The 20217-nt window shown below is 32.8% G+C and overlaps 1 protein-coding gene across 1 annotated transcript; it reads right to left on the bottom strand.

The window, feature by feature from the left end:
- Nucleotides 1-626: 626 nt before the first annotated feature.
- Nucleotides 627-19590, bottom strand: LOC132730015 (lysyl oxidase homolog 2A-like). The gene is made up of 11 exons (XM_060715861.1): nucleotides 18809-19590; nucleotides 6767-7232; nucleotides 6120-6287; nucleotides 5508-5694; nucleotides 4835-5014; nucleotides 4080-4245; nucleotides 3530-3667; nucleotides 3066-3183; nucleotides 2189-2346; nucleotides 1598-1692; nucleotides 627-1240 (listed from the first exon to the last, which is right to left on the bottom strand). Exons 1-11 carry the CDS (start codon nucleotides 19113-19115, stop codon nucleotides 1115-1117), a joined length of 2109 nt encoding a protein of 702 aa, XP_060571844.1. The 5' UTR covers nucleotides 19116-19590; the 3' UTR covers nucleotides 627-1114.
- Nucleotides 19591-20217: the final 627 nt, after the last annotated feature.

Here is a 20217-nt window from a genome sequence, read left to right as displayed (position 1 = left end):
GGCTAACTAAATAATTTTTCATGATGATATGCCTCACGTTATAATGATCGGTTCCGAAAACGGAATCTAACTGTAAAATAACGTTACACAGCAGGATAAGGGTAGCACACTTTGTATGGCACCTATACAAACATATACACAAATATAATCTGTAGATAACAAACCTTGAAAAAATTATCAAGAACAAGAACTATCTAATTAATACAACTGATAAATATTTGATGCTATTTGTTCCTATATACATACAACTATAGATTTAATAGTAAATATGTTTTATTGTCATTCATGTTTCAACTTTTCATCAAATGATGTTTCGAATGATTAGATACATTGTGTATTTAGTTTTTCTTTCTTTTGACATTTGTTAATTAAAAAAAATCTAAGTTTTTCTGATCATTCAGAAAAAATAATAAAATCAAAATCTATAAATATCAATTATTTAGTAAAGAGTCCTTTTGTTTATTTGACATTTTAAAAGTTTTGATAAAAATGTCTTTTTATTTTGTACCATTTCAAGCTGCATTTGGAACAAAAGGTAAATAATATAAATATTTATATAATTCATTTTCGTTATTAACTTTCAAAGAAATCTTTTAAGAGCGCGGCCCAAAACATTTTTCCGAAAATTTTCGGCTTTTAATGATACTAGTTATGTATGGAATCTACATTATTCAGTCTGTAAATTAACTATTTTTAGCAGGACATTTTGTATAGGTAAACACCCACGCTCTCGTCATTCCAATACACTTGTTTACAGACTTTCTTCAATTATCTTCACGTACACCACTGAATGTTTAAAAAAAGAAGGAATGTCGGGAAAAAAACTATATTTACCAGTAATCTGCTCCGACAGATTAAAATAACATTAAACATGAAATATGTGTGCAAAAACTGCACGACCATACAGGTGTTGTAAGTGTTTAGCTAATTAGAGCTGACAACCAGCAATGTGTAAGGCACCTGTTCCTAATATCGACGTCACTACTGAGCTTCCAATTAGCACGTAGGCATTACAAACAGTAGACTCATCAACTCTAGTTTTTTGCCCCTCGAGTCATTTTTGTTCAAATTCACACAATATCAATCGTTTTACACTAAAACACATGCTGCTCTGTTACAATAAAGATCCGAGTTTGCAGTTTGTTACAGACGCTTGTCTGGTGTTAAAGTACAAGTCACATATAGCCACATTGTTATCATAAGATATTTCCGGTACTCGCATACTCGGATTAAGTTCAATCTGAAAGGAGAAATTTGAACATTTTATTAAATATATTGACATGAAATTTAAAAAAGGCATTTATAAGAATAAAACGAAGCTGTTATTCAACCTTCTTTTTAACATGTTTAGAATACTTTGCAAATATAAAAACTATACCACTTGTTTGAAGATATTGTTTTATTTATGAAACAAATTACAATGCAACCTCTAGAGCAATAACCTCTTATTAAAAACTCGTAAATAAGACTTAAGGGGTATCACCCTTTTCCAGATGACATATTGCAAATGTAACCTTTGTCGAGCAATACCAAAATATTGGTCTCCAAAAGAGTATTGCTCTGCAAAAGTTGCCCTGGAAACTGTAAAAGACATTACCTTTAATGTATACGACCCCGGTTTAACATCGGTCACATCAATCCATTGACAGTCTATATCAGATAAATAACTGTCTGAACAACCCACTGAAATACCTGTAGATAAATGGGAAGAATGGCAAATATAGATGTAAAATATTCACCTTCATTTACTTATTTGTTTAACCGATTAGGCATGCTTTGAAAAAAGATTATCCAATGAAAATGAAGCAACCAAAAACGGTTAATAACATAATATGAAAACCTTAAACAACGCATAAAGTGTTCCATTTAACAGAGCTTGACCATGGCCAATGCAATTTAACGCCCGTGCCCCATAGCACTGACTTAAACCATATCAATATAAATGAACATTAAGAAAAAACACAAACTGTTTTATGACTAAATGTGTTGACTTGAACACTTTATTTTGGAAAGGGTAATATATTATCAATATATCTGTAGCTGAACATCTTTGTTTGTATCGGCTCTAAACATATGTTTATGTTTTATGCTGCATAAAGTTTTGTATTGTATTGTAACTTATCTTGTTGGAGTTGTTTGCACCTTTGTCTTTCTTGCATAACGTGTAAATTAAGTAGAGAACGCTAACCTTGATGTCCAAATCCTTGGCAATTATATTTTGGATGAACACCCCTATCGCATTTTGTGTCCTCCAAGCAAAAGCTTGCTTTATGTCCCTCTGCTATTTGGTTACCATGGGAATCTATAATATCGTAGTGAGAGAACGATTCCATGCTGTGGTAATGTCTGAAGTAGATGTAAGGACACATATTAGTCAAACAAGTAATAAACGGACTGGTTAAGACCAGCTTAACTCAAATACATCTGTTTCTATATATATTTACAAGTAATATAAAACAGTCCTGTTGATTTACACTTACATACGATTTGCAACATAAAAATATTCTTCTTCGTACACTTATTAAATAATTACATATGACGTAGAGTTATTCTCTAATTAAAGAACATCATTCTCTTAACATCTGTATAGCGGACCGATGGTGTGTGACCTCTGTTTTGTATGAAATCACCTGCTACATATTTTGATGACATAACTTCTGTTTTCATGTCTACGATTCTGACATGTTTGTATGTTTTATTTTACTATTATTGAATGCATTTCTTTTCTCATTCTAAAACACTTTGACATAATAATGAGCCGCGTCACGACAGAACCAACACAATGGGTTAGCGACGAGCATGGATCCAGACCAGCCTGCTCATCCGCGCAGTCTGATCAGGACCCATGCTGTTCGCTGACAAACCGTATAACAACTAGAGAAACTGATAGCGAACAGCATGGATCCTGATCAGACTGCGCGGATGCGCAGGCTGGTCTGAATCCATGCTGGTCGCAAACGCATTACGTTGGTTTTTTATCGTGACGCGGCTCATATATCCAAAGGCATGCCCTGGTGGCTTTTCAAATTTTCAAACTACGTCATAATATCACCTAGGATACATACTGATGGCATGCATGCCACTCCCACTGCGATCTGTCTATATCTGGCCGGAAATCAGCAGTTCCAATATTCTTTGCTATTGTTGAAAAATGTAGCAAGCGTCTGGATGCATATGCCCAAGCTATAAAAAGTAAATTTCATGTTTGTATTTAAAACAAACAACACTTGTAAATATTCATTTGCCCATAGTTAAAACAATGTTCTTTATTTCAGCTAATGATGAAAAACACAATAGGGTTAATATATGGGTTTTAATTATAATTCTTGTTGATTTTGTTACATATTTTAGTTTATTAGTTTACTTTAATAGATCTTAAATCTAAATAGAAACCTTCAAAATGAATAACATACATCTAAAATCTAAAATTTTATCTGACTTTAAAAGAGAAATTTCAGATTTTAAAAATTAAAAAAAAATGATGTTGAGTCTATTGTTATTTGTAATAATTGAAACTTATCTATCTTACTTCTGGATCCATATAAAGCATCTGCCGATGACGATAAACATTTTTCTTCGTAAGCGCATTGAAGATAATACAAATATCTGTCTCGTAAAAATGCACTTTCTTGTATAGCTCTAAGATCTGGCTCTAAGTCCGGAAGTCCTCAAAAGAATTCACAAAATATAATAGAATATAAAGTCAAAAAGGGAGTGCACAGTTCAGTGAACGCAGGCCCCTCAATATACAGTTGCACCGCGCATAAATATGGCAACAAAACAGGATCGCAATGGAGAGGGAAAGAAATGCACATTATGCCTAAGATACTCATATTTCAAAAATTCTTTATAAAGTCAAATATGTGTTTAGTAATGTTTTCACAATTGATTTAGAGCATATTAAATTTTTAACAACTCAAGATAGTAGCGCTGAATGTGCAATAATGTGCTGTAAAAGTAGCAAAATGTAAACAAAGTCCATACAAAAAACTAATTCCCTTATCGTCAAAAGATATCACAACAATTGATTATATCATATATTATCCACACAAGAGTTACTCTAGTTTAAGTATACTGACTTGTCTCGCAGATAATTCCCGCCACTGACTGAGGTCTGGAGCAAGCAATCTTTCCAGGAGTATCTTCATAGCGTTCTGTCACACAATCTTCTAGACGTTCCTCTTTACCCGTACACCTCATCTTAGCCACAACTTTATCCATACCACTGCCACCATAATAGTCTGTCTGTAAGAAAAGGAGTAAGCTTTCTTCAGCTATAATGGCTTAAATGAACACATCTACGGATATTCTAAATTCAAATTTCACCATTTTCGTGTTTAAATGTTGAATTCTGCTTAAGCCGGTGCTACGGGACGTAGACGGTAACTTGCAATTTCCAGTACCGTCCATGAACATGCTCAGTCGAACTGAGCCTGCAACATTGTCAATTTTGCCGTGTTGGGCTTTTTTTAGGGATTCTGTTTTTTTCTCTATTTTATTCATCGTTTTACCAAACCAATCCGTAAACGGGTTATAGTTGAGAAAATTCACATATGTACCATCAATGTATCTTATATAAATTAAAAAATAATTGACACTACCGAAAGTTTTATTTTGAGTAACTCAATTCTAACGACAAGTTACTAATTCATATCAGACCCTTACACCGACCTTTTTCATGTCATATTGCGACTTTGTTGTGAATCCACGCTTCTACATGCGTTGTAACCTGACGAGTCACACAAATATCGCCTTTGATGCCCACAGATCCGGATGGACATAAACGTTAAACCTGAGTTTAAAAAAAACAGACAGATACTTGTATATGTTTTACCTTTTGTGCCTGTCGAGCATAACCGGCATTGAAATGTCTGCAGGCAACAATAGCAGCTCGTTGGTCCCAGTGATCTCCACAAATTACGCCCCAAGTAAAAGAATTTGCTAGTCGTACTTCAAGCCGTCCTTCCTTAAAACCCTTATAGTCGCGACCGCCTATCACTCGGTAGTCTGTGAACTAAAGTAAAAGAAATAACCTTGTTTAGGTATATTAATAATGGAATAAAATATTAATGACATACGTAACTCTTTTAATTTTATTCCGCAGTTATTTCATTCATCTTTCAGGATTTCTTATTCTCGTTCTATAAAGAAAATATATTCTACATCATAAATGTAGTGTCAAAGTCTTTAGACTACACACTGATGGTAATATTGATAAATGTTCGCTTTTATTATAACTTAATTAGAAGTTAAGCTTAATCAGCTATCATTTATTGTGTCATTTCAACATTAAGCAACAATATTGACCAGTCTGATTAAAATCAGCTCTTTATCAACATTACATGCAAGAGATAACTAAAGTAGATCTGAACATTAGTCAGATTACAATATTGACATAAACCAATAGACAAAAAGTGGCTAACACGATGTTATAGAGCGTTATATATCTTACATCTTACAGCATATATTTGCATAGGACAAGATTTTTTTATAAACTATTTAATTACAGTTGGTGGTGTTGGCCCCGCTGGTTGCTCTTCTGATTCCTCAGTATCTAATGACTCTGACTCAACTGATACCTCTGTACCATCACTGGACTCTATAGAGTTGTCAAATTCATCTGACATAGAAGTATCCTGGTCCTCGTCTTCAACTATGGGTTGGTCTTGTTGGTATCCTTCTTTTATAGTATTACTTAAATGGAAAATAATAAAGATGCAATTGGTCTTTCACATGTTTTTTTCAAATGTTCTTACGACATTTAAATCTACATGTGCTGAATGGTTGAATCCCTGAAGGGACTTTTGATATTTTTATGTGAGCTATCAAGGTAGCTAACGGAACGTCGGTGGTTCTACACAGGTGCCTGTTCATGCCTGAAATAATGGACGGAATGGCATCTAAGGTCTTCCTTCACCAGTAAGGCTGGAACGTCGCCGTTGACCTATACTGTGTTCGTGTGCATCAAACCCAATAAAGCACGTGTGCATATATTTTAGATTCGTAAATGTTGTTCATTTTTTTTATTTTAACTAATATTTGTTTTAGTCACTAAACATAAAATTGACTTATTTAGAATAAAGAACGCTGAATTTCGCCAGAAACAGCATTTGAATTACCTGTGGTGCCCATGACGTCTTCGTGTATTTTCAACTTCTAAGCGGTTTTCTTGAGGAATACGATTATCTATTCTACCTGGACGAGGTGTAGGACGTGGTGTTGGTCGTGGTGTCGGTCGCGGTGTTGTTGTGGTGGTGGAAGTGGTTGTGTTGAGCCTTCCAACGTACCTGCATATTTTAAATTTTAAATTGCCAAATGCATTATCGATTTTTTTATTATTGTTGTTTTTATTTATATCAAGTGTTTTACCAAGCTATCGAATTTATCATCAAAGTTGTTCATGTCATTTCTGTCCTTACATTCTGCCATAGATATTGCAGACTCAAATTGTTTCATGAACGATACTGTCAGCGTCTCCTAATACTGCCTTTAGCACAATTCAACATTTAAATATGAAAATTAGGAAAATACACATGTGGCGGTGATCATGAAACGTTCTATATGAAATGTTTGTGCTATTCCATTATGGTGGCATATTGTCTCAAAGTAAGAAAGCTTGTGCCATTTTACTCAAGTAAAAAAAAAATTCTATAAGCATGAACATGTTGAAACATGTAATTGAAATGAAATGTATATTGAAATGAAGATTTAGCTAGTATTTTCAGGTATTTTAACAAAGAATGCAAAAACACAGATATATGTGTACCTTGGGTCAGGAGCGGATGTTATAAAGGAACCGTCTCTAAAGTACATAAAGTATCGATATGTTTCTCTGTCGTAGATCCATTTATTGTACGCAGGTGGAGGTGGCGTTGGCTTCTTCGTTGTTGTTGTGGTTTTTTGTGTTGTTGGTGTTGGCTTTGGAGTAGTAGTTGTTGTTGTTGTAGGTTTTGGTGTTGTTGGCTTTTTGGTGGTTGTCCTAGTTGTTGTTGTTGGCTTTGGAGTGGTCGTTGTCGTAGTACTCTTTGTGGTTGTTGTCGGTCGAGTTGTAGTAGTAGTAGTAGTAGTAGTAGTAGTTGTTGTTGTTGTTAATTTTCTACTGTTACATACAACACCAGCAGACGTCCAGTAACCTTTACAGCGACCATCGTGATTACCCCACCCACGAGAATAGCACATAGTAACGTGACGTTCGTTTCCACGGCAATGTAACCCAGAGAGCCATACCCTACCTGAATACAAAAAGAGTTCATGATTTTATTTTCCATATATTACATAAAAGTTATGCTTACTTTTGTAATGACCTTAGTGTTCCGGCAGAAAAAATGCAAAATATGTGTACCGCTTATAAGATCACTATTGAGATTTCACTCCTTTTGATTTATTTACTAAAATGTTATCATGCTGGGTTTTTTGGGTTTGTTATTCTAATATCTTAAAGCAATGCAGGCTGACCGTAAAGTGAACTAATATATTATTTTACATTTATTTGCATGACTGACCTTTTACGCATTCATTACACATTTATTTCTGGTCCACAATTTGGTTTTTTAATACGACAAGAGTGTTTTTGTTTTACTTAAGGGGGAAGCTGTGATATATATCAATGTTTTTCAAATACATAAGGTTACTGCAAGTTAAATTTATATATACACGACCATTAAACAGTTATTACAATGAAATTTCCTCTTATTATTCCAATAGCTCATATTTCAAAAACTCAAGTCTTACAAAGTCATATTTTCCTCTCAGTTTTGTTTCATTTTTTTTCTATATATTTTTCGTTTTGTCCTTTTGGTCTTAAAAGTGTAATTACAAAATAACAATTTTCTCTGTAAACGCTATTGATATACAAATGTACTTTCAACTGAACGAACTTTGTGAATGATAATGTCATGAACTGTACATATGTTAACTGTTACAACTGGGAAAAGACACCCATAAGCGTTCATAGCTTTCTGCCCAATCCCAAAATGTATTATGTTTATATTGTTCAGCATGCAAAATGTAATTATATCGAATCCAACGAAGTAACTGCTTATCTCGTTTTGACAAATTAACTGATGGTGAAAATCAAATTTTAAAGTAGAAAATCAATCACCGAGCGTTTTCATTTATATCTATGTATTGTCAACATCATTTCTTTGCAGCATTGTTTCTGCTTTTGAAAATACCTCCCTTTATACCATACTTTTTACTTCTTTTAGAATATGTAATCGCACAAGCAAACGTGTTAATTTATTCAATTTATTCTTCTATTTTCATAACATCAACATATCTAAAGGCATTTATTAATTGCAGCTATTTGGTGCTTATTTATCGCACTGAATAAATCTGCACCAGTTTATACCCACTATAGCTGTGTCAGCACTTAGTATAAATACCGGTAGAAACAAATATTTACAAAACTTATCGCTTCATTTATAAGCAATAACAATTCTTGCATCTTTTAAATAATCTAAAATTAATCTGTTTCTCGTTACCTGCATCAAGTGCATCATTTGCAGATATTTCTCATGTTGATGCACGATTTGAAGGCAACAGGGGAACAAGAATATTCTGAACAAAGTTTAACGTAATTGCGGGAACTGACCCTTGTATATCTCAAAGTTAACTGCAAGTTTACTTCTCCGCTTGTAAATTGAATAAAAATGTCTGGTTCTTTAACATCTGTTAAATTGGTCGAGATATTCATTTACACAAAACAAATGGTTGAGATATTTATTAAGACAGTGATGAATGGGTGGTGTACGGAAGAATGTTCTAAGCTTCGTTAAAGTGACATCACTGAGGTTTTTACATGGAGGGACTAGCAATACTTTTTCAATATTAATGTTCCATTTGAAGTCGCTCTAGACAAATAACGTGTGTGCAAAATTTTAGATCATTTGCTCACTCTGTGTATCCAGAATAATTATTCTAATTGTGAAAAAAGACCAAAAATTGAAACTCAAATTTGGTAAAGAATAGCACAAAAATACATATTTATTTATTTATATTTATTATTTTATCTATTGGTTAACTTATTTATTTATTACATCTTTAATTTTTCGCTGACATATAGTGTATGGGGTGTTTTATAATATTTATAATATGGCATCATTCCATTCTATTCCTTTAACTTCAAGCTGATTAAATAATGTAGTGTGTCCTTAATCACTGTATCAAATGTTACATGTATAATGACTACATTTATGTAAAACGTGTGTTTTGTTTTTTTTTTCTTAAAGCAAAGCAAAACGAAAACAAACAAAAAATAAAAAAAAACATAAACAAGAGGGCCATGATGGCCCTGAGGTCGCTCACCTGTATATAGGCCCCTGGAGCGGGGCCAGTTTAAACCCCAGGGCTTTTATTTGAACAAACTTGAAAGACACCGATTAGAAGATGTTTCATGATGTTAAGTTTTTATACACACATAAAATGAAAAACAATGACCTTCCCACCCCCCACCCCTGGCAGGGCCAATTTTAATCCAAAGGCTTTTATTTGAACAAACTTGGTAGACACCCATAAGATGTTTCATGCTGAACATCTAAGCTCTAGCTCATTGGGTTTTTTAAAAGAACATTTTTTTTAATTTTTACTATACACATATAGTTAAATACAATGACACCCTGGGGCGGGACCAATTTTGACCCCAGGGCTTTTATTTCAACAATCTTGGTAGACACTCATTAGAAGATGTTTCATGCTTAATATCTTAGCTCTAGCTCTTTGGGTTCCTTAAAAGAAGATTTTTTAAGTTTTTACTATATGCATATAGGGAAAATCAATGACCCCCTGGGGCGGGGCTAATTTTGACCCCAGTGCTTTTATTTGAACAAACTTGGTAGACACTCATTAGAAGATGTTTCATGCTAAATATCTTAGCTCTAGCTCTTTGGGTTCTTTAAAAGATTTTTTTTTAAGTTTTTACTATATGCATATAGGGAAAATCAATGACCCCTGGGGCGGGGCCAATTTTGACCCCAGGGCTTTTATTTGAACAAACTTGGTCGACACCCATAAGAACATGTTTCATGCCAAAAATCTTAGCTCTAGCTCTTTGGGTTTTTTAGAAGAAAATTTTTAAGTTTTTACAATATGCATATAGGGAAAATCAATGACCCCCTGGGGCGGGGCCAATTTTGACCCCAGGGCTTTTATTTGAACAATCTTGGTAGACACTTTTTAGAAGATGTTTCATGCCAAATATCTTAGCTCTTGCTCTTTGGGTTCTTTAAAAGAAAATTTTTTAAGTATTTACTATATGCATATAGGGAAAATCAATGACCCCCTGGGGCGGGGCTAATTTTGACCCCAGGGCTTTTATTTGAACAAACTTAGTAGACACCCATTAGAAGATGTTTCATGCTAAATATCTTAGCTCAAGCTGTTTGGGTTCTTTAAAAGAAATTTTTTTTTAAGTTTTTCTTATATGCATATAGGGAAAATCAATGACCCCCTGGGGCGGGGCCAATTTTGACCCCAGGGCTTTTATTTGAACAAACTTGGTAGACACCGATTAGAAGATGTTTCATGCTAAACATCTTAGCTCTAGCTTTTTGGGTTCTTTAAAAGAAAATTTTTTTAAGTTTTTACTATATGCATATAGGGAAAATCAATGACCCCCAAGGGGCGGGGCCAATTTTGACCCCAGGGCTTTTATTTGAACAAACTTGGTAGACATCCATTAGAACATGTTTCATGCCAAGTATCTAAGCTCTAGCTCTTTGGGTTTTTCAGAAGAAGATTCTAAGTTTTTACTATATGCATATAGGGAAAATCAATGACCCCCTGGGGCGGGGCCAATTTTGACCCCAGGGCTTTTATTTGAACAATCTTGGTAGACACTCACTAGAAGATGTTTTATGCTTAATATCTTAGCTCTAGCTCTTTGGGTACTTTAAAAGAAGATTTTTTTAAGTTTTTACTATATGCATATAGGGAAAATCAATGACCCCCTGGGGCGGGGCCAATTTTGACCCCAGGGATTTTATTTGAACAATCTTGGTAGACACTCACTAGAAGATGTTTCATGCCGAATATCTAAGCTCTAGCTCTTTGGGTTTTCTAGAAGAAGATGTTTAAAGTTTTTTTCTTTTGGTTGCCATGGCAACCAAAGTTCTGCATGGAATGGAATTCTTTGAACAACTTTGTTAAGGCTTCACACAAGGAACATCCCTGTAAAGTTTCATTGTGATCTGCCTTATGGTTTCAGAGGAGATGTCGTTTGAAAAGTGTGAACGGACAACGTACGACGGACGACGGACGACGTACAACGGACGACGGACGAAGAGTGATCCTAATAGCTCACCCTGAGCATATGCTCAGGTGAGCTAAAAACACTTTTATTTAGTAACATTACGGAAAAGGAGACACAGCAAAAAAATCAAAATTATATCGGTGTAATAGCTATTATATTTCAGGGAACTCGTTTTAAGACCTTGCATTCTTAATTGCAGACCTAATCAAAGACTTACATCGCCTGCAATACATACCAGCATATACTAGAACATGTGTACATGTATTATATCTTAACTTGTAAAAAATTTCTTAAAATCGCTGCAAAAGGAATATTAAATATCATGGTCCTAAAATAAACTTATACACATAGCATCATTTTTTTCATCTGGGTTGATCATTATTAGTCATCCAAATTTATCTTTAAAAAATGAATATGTATTTAAAAGTTGCTCATATTTCAACATAAAACAAAAGTTACAAGTTAAAACGAAATGTAATGATCTGTACTTTGATAAAAAAAATATCCCGCAAATAGAATTCTCAAACCACCCTGGATAGGTCAGAAGGCATTTTAGATGACAGAGTAAAGAATGTATGCACGTGTTTACCTGTTGTTAAACTCTTCAAAAGGATCAAATTGTCCATGTGGATAATTTGATACCTGTAAAATAGAACAACAGGAGGCCGACCGCTACTAATTACCTATCTATTCTTTATTGCGAGCAAATGTACCGGCAGAGCGTTGACATATATTTCATGTGTTCACTAGAAGGTGACATGTCTGTATTGTAAACAATTAAACCATGCCCTCATTTGGAATTTTAGCGAATCTTTAATGATGGTAGTTAGAAATGAAGACAACTTTATTTCATACGCCCATTTAACAAAATGTGATTTATATGACTTGAGTTTAAAGAATGGTTTATGATCCCGTTTAAACGGAAGGGTCCCTTGAAAACGATCCCTCCACTTACCCCTTCAATTATTCTCTACTATTTAAGGTGGTAAAATGAGAATCATTTGTTAAGTTTGTTATTTATTTCAACTTAAGATTTCGCATATATTGATAACACGCATGAAACGATAAACATTAAATGAAAAACGGGACTGCTAAAATAAATGCATTTATATACCAGAATAAAACCAATGTAGAAAAATATTTGAAATTCCTTCCTACACCAATGTACAATATAATGTAAAATTTGTAATGATATCAAAAATAACTTAAAACATAAACATAAGTTGGTAATTAAAGTAATTAATTTCATTTTAATGTTACGAAGTTCGCTATAATAAGAAGAAAAATAACATGAAATGAATGCACCATTTATTGATACACGTGTCTGTTTCGTGCCATTCTTCTATAAAGGTCTGCAAGTGTAAACAATAAGAAATTCTTTAAAGTTCTGAAGAAATTGTTTTATAACACCAAAATAGTTATACAAAAAAATAATATTACCTTCAACTTATGTTTGCGTCACTTAAACTGACTTCAGATAAAATTAACTTTTCAAACATCGACATTCCTGTATTATTGAATATTTAAAGTGGTTTGTGATGAAATTTGATAACATTGTTAATTAACATAAGTGTCGTTGAAGAAGATGTTTCCGTGAATGTCAAGCACTGTCAAGTAGGACAAAAACTAACATAGATTTTTATGTTTGTCTTTAAAGTTATTACCAATGTCAGTTACAATTTCAAGAGAAAAAAATGTTTCAATTTTAGCAAACAATCAAATATACCTTGCAGCAAAAAGACTAGAAATAATACTTATTTACGTTTTCTTTGACATCAATATGGTTATAGGTGATCAAACACACCTGTTTAATTCCCTCAAGTTTATACGAAAAATTGCTGTTTTCTTTTAAGGCGGATAAAATTTGTAAAATTTTGTAAGCTGTAAGCTGGTATGTTAACACTTGATATTAACTGGCACGAGTATTGTGGTCATATTGAAAGAAAGCATCCATTTTATTGAAAGTATTGAAAGTGATTATTGAGAAATACTGTCTTCATAAAACAGTACAAACATAATCCAAATTGTCAAGTTATATAAAAAGAGGATTAACTGTCAGGTACTTTCTATAATGTTAGGCCATTATGAAAAGCATTGTTTGCCACTGGAAAACGCTGCGAGAAATTTCAAAGGAAGCTGTACAAATCCTGGTGGTTTCATGAACAGGCTCATTCAAATATAGTCAGAATTGATTTTTACATGCCAGTTTTTTTTGTATTTAAGAGGAGCGGCGACCTAGTAAGACACGTATTTCAAGGATTAGAGCCCCGAGGTCGCGACCGTATTTCCTCACATGATACCAGTATTGGTTTGCTCCTGGAAATCTAGCCAGCCCGCATAGCTTAATCGGTTAGAGCGCGAGACTTATAATCTCGACATTGTCGGTTCGACTCCCGGGCTGGCCAACTAAGATTACTAATCAGTCTTTTGGATGAAACTTTAAAGCGAGGTCTCGTGTATGAGTGCTTAAACACTTGACACGTTAAAAAACTAGGAGAAGCTTCTGGAATAGGGGCATCTTTCTCGTGCTGACATGAACCGTATCTTGAAATATTATATCAAAGCAAGCACAAATGTTCCAAAATCATACTAAATTGTGTTACAAAATATAGAAAACAACATATCTAATATTACAATTTATGGGTATTATGTCAGAATAAAAACGATAATATAGATTGGTTTACTGTGTCAAATCTATATATCATGCATAGTATATTTTTAATAAAATATCAAGTTCATGGTGGATTCAATGAATTGAAAGACTTGGGTCTAAATAGTGTTGACGTATGATTTCAAAAGTCAATTAAGTATCAGTTGATAGGCATAGTTTATTTATTGAGTTTTCAATTTGAGTGACACTGACTGAAAGATATGTCTTTTTCGAGTCAAGTAATACCGCCGGTTTTGTTTCGGTTTACTTTGTTAAGCTATCAGACCCTCCATTGCGATTGTCCAAAAAATCGACTTCGGTTTCTATTCCATATTGTCTTTATTGGCCATTATCGTTAATCTGGGAACACCGGTTTAGCTTCATTTGTTCTTGGGTATTCCATTCATGAGTAGAAGAGATAAGAACATTTGTGAACATCATCGTTAACAATACTAAAAAAGGATCAGAACGGCCATGCACTATCATGTTTCTGGTGTGCGTGTATAGTTAAATGCTAAGTTATAACTGCCGAATTAGCGGTTAGATTTCTGACGAGATATAAACTTTATGATATTTTAGAATAAGTTATCAGCGTTATATCTAGACAGCATTGTATTCTAATCTTTGAGCCAAATTTAGCATATGAAATATGCATGCTTTAATTTAATTAGGTGTGAATCTTCTCTACATTTAATTTAACATTCTCATTAGGTTAAGCGATAATATGACAGTAGCTTTGAGAATCCCTTTGTTTTTATCCAGACCTTCTCTCCAATTATGTCCAAAAATGCATTAATTATTTTCATATTACTAATTCTCTGTAGAAATAAAACAATAGTTGTCTTGATGAGCGATCAAAGGTACAATGTGAATACAAATATACCTAACTACAGTGAACAGAGTATTGATGCCAACAATAAATCTTGCTATCAAAGTGTGCTTCAGTGAATAAATTAAACTTGGATTCCGTAACACGCACTCGAACGAATGGTCAACTCTTTGCCGGAGGTATCTAAATGCACAGGGGGTAAAGTTTTATCTTCTGATAAATACGCTTCTCATGAAATCATGAACACTTAGTATGTGTTAGTAAAGGCATAGTCAAATATACTTCTATTTATTTTGTCGTACCGTTATAAATGTATATAAAATATCGAAGACACTTTCTATAATAGTCATTGCGTTGTCGCAAAAAGATTACTTAAAGTAACACCCCGAACTTTTCGAACAAACATCAGAATTTGATAAGAATTTCGATGCAAATATTAATATAAAAAATCGTGTTAATATTGATAGACAAGTGGTCAAATTGACGCCAAAAAGTGTCATTATGTCAAATACTTAGTTTATACGATTATATGATTTATCCCATAAAATTATTGTAATGTTAAAGTGTATAAAACCATACATCTGCTTTATGAAGTTTACAAAATTATTGTTTAAATTTATTGAAATATGTTTGTATATTTCAGTGAGAGCAAGTGGCAAATGCAAGAAATCAATGCTGAATAGTTATGTTCAGTTTATTCTGTTCACCTACAGAGAACAGTTCTAGATTTACTCCAAGTTATATTTTAATGTTGAAAATAAGGTCATTTTAAAAACATCTGAATCTGTATTTTTAAGGAAGTTTTATGAAATTTATGAAAGCAAAATGATGCTTTACGTATTTGTTTAAAGGTGCGTTGTTAAACAAAAAAAAGTTGTCCTTTTATTGGTCAATCATACGATGGTCTTCAAAAGTGTGATCTGTTTTTCTTTCAGTTATTATTTCGTTTATCATTTATTTATTTTTATAATTTTTGCGATGTTTTTCTGAGGTTGCACTGTATATGATAATTGTTAACGCCGCTACTGGAGAAGAAAAAAATCATTAAATGGAAAATGTTCTTAATCTATTTTGACATGGAGGAGTAGAACGGAAACGTGAAGATTTAACAGAGAACGTTCAAAAAATATATACCTATGTTTATAAAAGGCACCTCCCGCAAAGAATGTAACATCAAAAGAAATATTTTATGAATGAAATGGCATTCGCTTTCCTTGACTCTAATCTGTTATTTATTTCAAACGTCTTGTACTACCGCTACACTAATAAAATGCTTCAAATATCTTACATGTATCGTTTTACTTACATAATACGTATAAAGTTTCATGAAGATTTCTAAAACACTTGGTAATTATAGGGTGTGTTGTAACAATTTAAAAGACACCTCACGCCAAAGGTTTCAAAGAGCTTCTCTCTTCCGTGATTTTCTGTTTCGTTTGATATCATTAAAAAATCTAAGAGCATTTTACAGTCTGTTGGTTGAATTCGCCACATGCCTCGAGTGAATAAAATACACATTGCACATCAAGGAAATAAAGTCCTTCAACGCTTTTATAGAAAAAAGTCCAGGTTTGATAATGAATTAACAAAAATAAACTTAAGCAGGACTTATAAAGATAATAGTGTGATGTTATTTATAGATAAGACCTTACTTGGTATCATTATTTTTCTTTTGTTAACAAACGAATGCATTTAATAATATCATTAGTGAAACTCTAAAATATATTAATCAGTCCTTGCAGAGAAATACATACAAAACACGCATTCATTAAAAGTATTTACAGAGCACGGTGAGCTTACAATGGGATTTATTCATATAAAAACCGCAATACGAAAATGGCCAAGTGTCAAGATTGATTTTCACGCTGGGACGCATACAGTTATGTGCAGCTGAATACAGAGTGCACAGTGTACTTATTTTGGACAGAACAAAATATAAAACCTATTTGATTGATTACTGTTCATCATTACATTCAAAATGCATTTGTTTATGTATGGAGTTGTGTAAATATTTTTATATGCATGGATAGTATGCAAATAATAACACATAATAAATTATTAAATGTAATACATGTTACTGTTATCAAAGTTCTTTAACAATCTAAATATTTGAGTAAATATTTATTCAAGATGAGTTTAAATGACATGCATTGTATATACTTTAATGGATGATTCCAAAAATCAAATGCCTATTTATATTAGTTTTGTAATTTTATTTATAATTCTTAAACCCACAGATTTTTACAACGTATTGATATACTGTGTTGGTTTATGAAACTTGTTTATAAGATCTTATCTAGTAAGTTTTAACATACTTGTGCGTGAGATTTAAATATCTTGATCTCAGTAAGGCATAAGCTGAAATTATGCAAATACAATTCATCTTCAATATTGCTACTCTGACATAGTTCACATCCCCTATCATTTCTATTTTGGTTATATGTGCCAGGGCCCGCTTATTTTACCAAAAGAATAATAATAATAATAATAATAATAATATCTTTATTTCCTCCAAAAATTAAGCATTCGTCTTGGTTAGATATATAAAAAATGGTAATATACTGAAAAGAAGACAAATCATGGTATTATACTGAAAGCAAAACAAATCAATGTGTTACTTTATTTATTTATTTATTTATTTATTTATTTATTTATGTTGCTATAGAACTATCACATTCCGAAAGCTATTGGCAGAAAAAGCCTATAAAATTAGGTACTTCTATTAATAAATAAACTGTTCCCTTGAACAAACTGAATACTAAAAGATAAAAAAGGAAAAAAAATTATACATGTAATACCAAGCGAGTAAAAAGAAATATCAAATTTTAATATATCTTTGCTTAAACTATGTTAATATTTTTTAACAATTTTCTGATACTGTGATAACGTGATATGGTTTCACGCATACTTTGCATCAATTAATCGGCCCTCACAACACTTTGTCTGGAGTATCATTAACAAAGTGATTACACTGTACTCCGTGCTGCATCATGCTCCTAAAACCGCAGGCAGCAGGTATAAAATGTTCATACTTACTGAAAAACGTCTAGAATTTGCTTATGTATACATATTTGTTGGATGAACTGAAAAAGCGAGGGTGGACTGAGTCATACGAAATAGATTGCTAATATTTTCACTTTATTCATCTAAATTCATTTCGTTTTCCTATACCTTTCGTTTAATGTATTACTGATTCCAAGAGAAAAAACGTGGGGAAAACACCCGCTAACAAATAAAGCTACTACAATAAAAAAACAATTCATTCATAAGTAGATATAAACTTGGAACGGATTCAAGTAATAATTAGTAAATGTAAAGGAAAACAGTGTCCGAAATACCTGAGAAAGTTCAATGTATTATTTTTTACTTAAATCGGATTCTTTAACCCCAATCGGGTACGCTTTTTAACAGCGGGAAAACTATGCTGAGTGTGCATATATAAACTTGACAATAATAAACATAAAAACACGCAAACTAAAGACAATATGTTTACGATGTTCAGCCATTTCAAATTCGAATTAATTAGGAAATTATGTAAAACTTTTAATTTTGGACGCGAGACCTCAGCATAAGAAGAACGCAAGTAGTTTGTATATCGGAGATTTTTTTGTCATGGCGGATGTTTAGATAAATGAACTGAAAGTGTCGACTAGGGGAAGCCTTTATCAATCTGTAAGTTAGTTGTATTGGGGCACTGTGTATTTAGTTACGGTAAGAATGTATTGCGTTATTTTCCTTTTATTTTCCGCTGAAAAGTGCATTTTGTTTATTTAATGCAGGTATCACAAGCCAGTTAGTTTTAAAGCTTATTTTAGCAATTTGTTTAGCTCTTACAAAACGAAGAATTTGTATTTTAGATTTATTTACACTAAAAGAAAACAAGATTTCAAATGGAACATGAGAAAGGAAAACATAATAAGGAAGTCACGATATTAACATTTTAAAGAACACACGATTTTTCTGTGAATATTCCCTTTTGTCCTTTAATTCTTTGCTGAAATTAACTTATACAGATTTGTTATTTCTCTTAATCAAATTTACCAAACAATTTCTGAAATAAAGAAAAAAGAAAACAACTTACGTCGGCCTTTTCCAAATCTGGACCTTGTCACAGCCTGTCTTGCACCGGCAAATCCCAATTCTTTACAAACGACATTTGCATCTCTAATGTCCCAGTTATCATGACAAATCGCTCCCCATCTGGACCAGTGGTATATTAATACTGTACCCTCATGTTTAGTCCTGCCTCCAACAAGCCTAAGACTACCTTCTGTCCACTGTGTTGACCGCTGGGAACGAACTTGATCAATTATGCTAAATATTACACCTAAAGCAAGACCAACTACATTTATCCACGCCCCTCGTGCCATTAATCCTTCAAGTTTCATAATTTGAAATTTTTAATGTCGCGCACAAAATTATTTAAGGAAACTTATAAGTTTCAACGTTTAAAATAATTAAAACGTTATATCTGTACTGAGTTTATTTTAATCAGTAAATTGTTCATGTCTTTTCAATGAAGAAATGAAATGTGAATAAGAATTTTCACAAGCACGTAATTCCGACAACTCGTGCGGTTTTATCTATCTCTCTAAAGTTACTTCTATTCTCTTCCTACACGTCTCACCACAAAAACCACAGTTGTTACTCTATCAATGAATTCGACAGTATGACTTACATGCCTGTTGTTCGGATTTTTACCAAAACATATAAAAATTTCAGATATTTATTTTTTCGGAAATATTTATTAAACACTTTATAACTTTATATTATTTTCGGAAAAGTAAAACTGTATTAAATCAATTAAAAACTTGAGAAATTAATCTCCTTCACGTCCGAAGTTAATTTTTTCCACCAATTACTAGCATGAATTGTTAATAACTTGCTTTTATATGCAAGTTTACCGGTTATGGTATCGCTCGTGTGCTATGTTGCGGAATGCCCCCAACTTGTCAATCAACGTATGGAAAAAGACAATCTACCGTAATTGATATGTCACGTGGTTTGGTACCCGGTGTCAAAGGTTTATTTGATAGAACGATTTCGTTATTCGGGATCTTCTCGTGGAGCGTCCTTATGTAATTAATTAGTGAACCGAACTAACTGAAACAACCGCATGTTACTATACCGAAGTCTGACTTGGGACAGATTTTATTAATTATTTCCACTAATTACCTTTTGTAAAATTCTACAAATATTTAACCATTTAAACTATACAAAAATTCTATGTCCTATTTAATAGCATGAAATTGTCAACATTTTTTTATATTTTGTATTTCATTCGGCGTTTAACAGAATGGCATAATGTAGAAATAACGACTTAAATCAGTATGATTATTACTACATATACGTGCAAGTGTATTTTGGAATGAAAATGAGATGATGCTTTACTGTTTGATAGAAATGTACAGATATTTTCAATTTCAGCGGATTCACTTCAATCAATAGTTATATTTTCTGACTTTCTCTAGTTTTATTTAAGTAAGAAAG

Source organism: Ruditapes philippinarum, unplaced genomic scaffold (genome assembly GCF_026571515.1).
Source record: "Ruditapes philippinarum isolate M1 unplaced genomic scaffold, ASM2657151v2 ctg1315_1_1_1_1, whole genome shotgun sequence".
NCBI lineage: Eukaryota > Metazoa > Mollusca > Bivalvia > Venerida > Veneridae > Ruditapes > Ruditapes philippinarum.
Note: the sequence above shows the minus strand (reverse complement) of the source record. Positions and strands in the feature narration are given on the sequence as shown.